Source organism: Nansenia antarctica, assembly GCF_963989245.1.
Source record: "Nansenia antarctica genome assembly, chromosome: 16".
In the NCBI taxonomy this organism is placed as follows: domain Eukaryota; kingdom Metazoa; phylum Chordata; class Actinopteri; order Argentiniformes; family Microstomatidae; genus Nansenia; species Nansenia antarctica.
This window is the reverse complement of record NC_137686.1, coordinates 8,451,255-8,457,136: the sequence shown is the minus strand read 5'-3', so window position 1 is coordinate 8,457,136 and position 5,882 is coordinate 8,451,255. Positions and strand designations below refer to the sequence as shown.

Here is a 5,882-nt window from a genome sequence, read left to right as displayed (position 1 = left end):
TAGCGTGTTTGCTCTGTCGTTTCAGGAGCATAGGCCTATGCACCACCACCCCTCGCATAAGCGGATTACTTTTCTTTCTTTTCTTTTTTTCACCGATTTTGTTGTCAATGTTTTTCAGAATATTAAACTGAATTTGCTTTGTTACTGTTCATATGTGTGTTGCAGTCACATATACGTAAACATTACGTTTGAATTATTTACTGAGCTGGTGTTATTTTTTTCAAACCACACACGGCTATTTCAGCACTACACGTTGTCCACCTACTGATTCACTATGACGGGTTCAGCGTCAGTGCGCTTCGGTGCACCCCGCTGCCTGATTGTCTGTCCCTGTGTCATTCACTCTCAACATAGATAAAAGTACAATAAGCATTATTCAGGTGGAGGTAGATTCTCTATTCGGACATTATAGGCGCTATATGTGGGACTGTCGGTCCGGTATTGTAAAAAAAAAAAAAAAAAAAGTGGATTCTCAAAATATTCTGCTGGGCCAAATATTATTGGTGATGGGCCAGCAATGGCCCGCGGGCCGCCTATTGCCGACCCCTGATTTATAGCATTAGTTCTGAGAATCTCTTCATATTCAAGGAAAATTGATATTGTAACTAAATCGAATCGGAATCGAATCGAATCGAACCAAGAGGGAGAGGAACAAACAGGATGTTCAGATCATCTCAAGGTGTATTCCCTCCAGCTCCGAGCCTGAGTGGGAACAACACCTCTCAAGGTCACACCGATCAATAAGACACACGGAGCCTATACACACACAGGAGGGAGCTAAAACAAACAGCCGCTGGCTTCTCTCACTGGGAGTGCATTCAGTACACACAAACACAAATAATCACATCCATATGGGTGTTGTCAACCATGTGAGTGTGAGTGTGAGTGTGTGTGTGTGTGTGTGTGTGTGTGTGTGTGTATGAGTGCTATAGAAATAAATGTGTGCCTCGCCTTGCCTTGCCTACACTATCAAGCTGCCTAACAGTGCCCCCACCTGTCAGTTCTGTAAACCTACACAACACAGGGGTACAATTTCACGAATACACTCTTTTCCATGACAAAGCAGAATACAATGTTTTCAATTTGAAATGAATGAAACATGCTTTTTATTGAACGTTTTGGACAAATCAGAGGGAATCAACTCCCTTGTTGTCATCCATAAGGGGGGTCGTTAGTTGTCAACGGGGCTGTATAGACTTCCCTCTCCCCCTCCCACCATAGAAGCCCCTGGTGCCATCGGGGCCTCGAGGCTGCCGCACCACTCTCTGTGTCAGGGAGAGCCTCCTCTGTCCTTGTTCCTCGTGGTGGGCAGTGCCAGCTGCAGCCTTGCGTCGCACGACCCAAGGGCTGGCCGTGTTCTCCCGGAGGTAGTCACTAGAGCACGTGCTCCTGCCAACGCCAACTATTCCAGCCCTGTTCAGACCAGGGCCGCTCCTGAGGGGTGACGATGACTGGCTCGCCAGGGGGCTGTCCAGGGGGCTGTCCAGGGACTTGTGGCACTCTCCGGGGGCGGAAGGACCCAGAGCACAGCCAGAGCCAGAGCCAGAGCCATAGCCAGAGCCAGACTCGGAGCTCTTCTGTGGGACTGAATCCTCCACGGAGCTCACGGAGCTGACAAGACATTTCGATATCTGCTTGAGCTTCTTCTGGCCCAGCTTCGCCTCTGCGCATTCCTCTGAGTCCTCCTCACACTCCTCTGCCGTCCCCTCCTGGGTGGAGCGGGACGAGCGAGACCCGGGGCCTCCCAGGGGAGTCACACACACGCCCCGGCCCTCAGACATCTGCTCCTCTGCCCGCAGGGCGTCATAGGCCCTCCGAGTCTCCTTTAAGCTGTCAAACTCCACCACGACACACACCTGCTGCCCCAGCACCTTGTGGCGCTTAGCATGGTGCCTCAGCTCCACGGGCAGCTCTTTGCCAGGCCGCAGAATACGGAGGGACGTGACGTTGCCTTGCACGCTAAACAGTCTCAGCGCCGTCTCCAGGACTCTGGGCTGATCTAGGTCCTCTCCTGTCATACGCTCTCCTAACAGGTTCCAGGCCAGTAGCAGCTTACTGGTGGGGGCACAGAGCAGCCTTTTTGGAAGGGTCTCCCGCCGCCTCACTTTGGTTCCTTCCTCGTTCACGGCCAGCAACTCAGAGCAGCGCGCTCCGGCCAGAGTGACGCTCCAGTCTCTTGTCAGCTCCTTCATCTGAAATATGAAATTGATTGAGAATGTTTATTTTGGTCCCCTATGCAATTCACAATACAGATATAAAAAAAATGTACACAGTCACAATTCATAACACCAGGACCAAAAAGGTGTAGGCTGAAGCCGTGGCTTATTGCGCAGCCTTGTTACATGTATGCATGTCCCCCCATGAATGCATAATCAAAACATTGAAACTTTTCAAAATTTCACTTACGCATGTCAACAAAAAGTTCAAAAAATACCAAACAAAAACTATATTTAAACCTCTGTTTTATACTTGTTAATCATCTTATTTTAAAATAATTTTTAAAATCCTTTTAGTGTACTACACATTTTCATTTCCTTTTCAAAAATATTCCATAAATTAACTCCTTTAACTGTTATACATCTTTGTTTTGCATTTGTTCTAATCTTTGTTTTCATAAACATACATATTCCTCTGAGTTCGTAATTACTCTGTCTAACTTGAAATAGTCTCTGGATACAGTCTGGAAGCATCTTATTTTTTACTTTATACATTACTTGTCTTGTGCCATTTTGAAGTCCACCAATTCTTTAAATTTGAGATCATAGGTGTTTATGAATAATTTGTTAGTTGGTTCTTGATAGGCAGCTCTGTTTATAATTCGTATAGCTCTTTTCTGTAGTAAATAAATTGGATTTGTGATTGTTTTGTATGTGTTTCCCCACACTTCCACACAGTAAGTTATGTATGGTGCCATGAACATAGGTTCATTTAAGGTGCTTTCTTCTCCTTAGCAGTATTCACCGGCGTTGTAAATTGTACCAATGATGTGTTCACACCACCTATAAAGGACAGGAGGACCGGAGCGAACAGTACCTTTTTGAAGGATGTCAGTAGCTTGAGGCTGACGTAGCCCAGCCTGTTTTTCTGCACATGTTTGAGGAGGAACCCATCCTCGCACAGGTGTTCATCAGACAGGTAATACTCCAACTGCAACGCAACCCTCTCATGCAGGTCACACGTTTCACTGCGATCCTTCTTCGGTGGGTCATCACATTCAGTGAAGTGCCTACAGGAGAAGGAGACTTTCTTAGCATCTCAATATGCAATTAATTAATTAATTTAGCCATTTAGTAGACGCTTTTAATCCAAAGCGATTTACAATTACGAATTACAGGGACATTCCCCCTGGAGTAACTGAGGGCTAAGTGCCTTACTCAAGGGCACACTAGTAGTGGTGTGGCTTCAGGCGGGATTTGAATTTGCCAATCTGCCGACCTTGCAATCATTAGACACCGGCACTACCTCCTGCGCCACAGCACAGTATACGCTAAGCTGGGCTTTGTATGTAAAGTGCTATTTATAAAGGTGTTTATAAATCAGCATTGAATACAGTGATAAGTGTTCGGGTTCTGTTCCACTTCTTACTGTGATGTTGTACTTCCCCAGGTCTATAGTGGTTAGACTCCTCTTTTCACGAATGGAGACTTCTTGTGATTCCTCTGTGCCATCAGAAAAAACTATAAAGCAAAGCAAAATGTCAACTTTTAGGTGAATATATTGTGTAACACTGCACATTGTATTGTACAAAACAGTTTTCTCTCTCTTAATTCATTTTCTATTTATTTTTTAATTAAGAAAAAGATTCAAGAACTTCTTTAATAGACTGGAATAATACTATCCATGCTGGCTGGGTGAAACTAAAAGATAATATTTATTAAGTATCAAGGCAGTAAACTCATGCATAAACTGGCCTAAATCAATGTTTTCACATATATGTTTCACATAACATGGACTGTTTGTACAGTAGGCCTATACTAGGTTCATTGTGATTTTCAGAGATGACATTGAGTGCCAGTTTCCCAGACACAGGTTGGACTAAATCACACTTTAAACGAAAAATCTCCACTGGATAAGCTTTTTTAGTCTAGCGCTAGGCTTAATCTGTGTCTGGCAAACTAGCCCTGAGTGTCTAAAGGAAGAAATTATCTTACCATGTTTTCCAAGACCAATCATCAAAAGCAAGAAAAAACAACTGGCAAAGAAGAGACCTTGTATCCCAGCCATTGTGTTGACTGACCACTATCTGTCTGTCTGTCTGTCTGTCTGTCTGTCTGTCTGTCCGTCTGACAGTAGGAACTGTGTCTGCCTTTTATAGAGCTACTCTCTCTCCCAGTTTATATTTCTCAATCCACCCAATAGTTGGTATTTACACAACAAGTAGGAGGAGCGTCAAGTAACAGACTTATTGCTAAATCAAATCATTGTTAGTTTGATATTCATTTGTAGTCATCATTATTCAGTTTGCACGTTCTCTGCTAATGTATTCAATAATTTAGTTATATACAGCATCATCTATCTAAATGAATTAACTTATTGATTGGTGGTTTCAGAGCATCTATCAAACATTTCAATTACTGGTGTGGGAAGTCTGTCTGGTATTGACATCGATCCACAATCATCCAGTAACATGATCTGAACGCAGATAAAAGGGTAGATGATACTGTGTAAATATCAATGCAGGTTTGTGTATATATGTATATATATAGCCGTATATATACACAAACCTGCATTGATATTTACACAGTATCATCTACCCTTTTATCTGCGTTCAGATCATGGGTCAACAGCAAAGTTGGAGCATCACTTCCAGTATACCTGAGTTTAGATAAGACTGTATTCCTGGCAGAGGGGTTTGGTCAATGTTGATACTGTATTTTGGCAGTGTCTCCTGGGTCACATTCAGAGAATCAGGAGCATGCCAATTCTAATCTGTTTCTATCTAAAAGCCTATTTCACCCTGATCTTAGACCCAATAAAGTGGTTTGCATGATTTGTAACTGATGATTCACACAAGCATGAACTGCCTTTTTGGGGTGTGTAAGCTATGATTAATGAGTGCATGCACCAGCACTAACTATTTCACATTTATGGAGCAACATAATGTATCTTTATCTCAATTGGAATGTGCCTTATGTGAACAATGGTGCATGTTCCTGCTAGAACAAATATTTTATAATATTGCATCTAGTGCATCTACAGCTAGAACAAATATTTTATAAGCCTATTCCCTGACATTCGGGAGAGCCTAATTGCAACTGTTTGTCTTTCAAACTATGTGGAAGAGTGGAATATTAACAGACTCCCCCGGAATTCCTGATTTTCTGTTCCTGCTGTTGTATAACTTTAAACATTGGATTAAAGAGATTATTAAGTGGATACAACTATATATTAAGCATTGTGTCCGTATTGAAATTGGAAAATGTAACCCTTGAGAACGAAACTTACAGAGCCATGCCTACATAACATGATGTGATGTTTAATGCTGAAACCCTAACTGACCTGCCTCTATTTTGCAACTTGCCTGCCTTGGCCCTATCAAAAAGAGCCTGAGTGTTCTACAGTGGCCTTCCCAATCACCGGATCTGAATCCAATAGAACACCTTTGGGATGTGGTAGAACGGGAGATTCACAACTTGAGAGTGCACCTGAAAAATCTATCAAGTCATGATGGACCAGAATCTCAAAGGAATGTTTAACATCTTGTGGAATCTATGCCACGAAGGATTGAGACTGTTTTGAGAGCAAAGGGAGGCCCTACCCAGTATAGTAGGCTATAGTGTTCCTAATAAAGTGAGTGTAGTAGCCAAAGCCACTGTGTGATTTTATTGGACCATAGCGAAAGTGAGGTAATGCAGAAATGTAATTCATCTAAATGTAAATTT

At 42.9% G+C, this 5,882-nt stretch overlaps 1 protein-coding gene across 1 annotated transcript; it reads right to left on the bottom strand.

Moving 5' to 3' along the window:
* Window positions 1-1,178: 1,178 nt before the first annotated feature.
* Window positions 1,179-5,453, bottom strand: LOC308171915 (la-related protein 6-like; the record flags this gene model as incomplete). Its single annotated transcript, XM_080546829.1, has 3 exons — window positions 1,179-2,192; window positions 3,034-3,226; window positions 5,446-5,453. 3 exons carry the CDS (start codon window positions 5,451-5,453, stop codon window positions 1,179-1,181), a joined length of 1,215 nt encoding a protein of 404 aa, XP_080402955.1.
* Window positions 5,454-5,882: the final 429 nt, after the last annotated feature.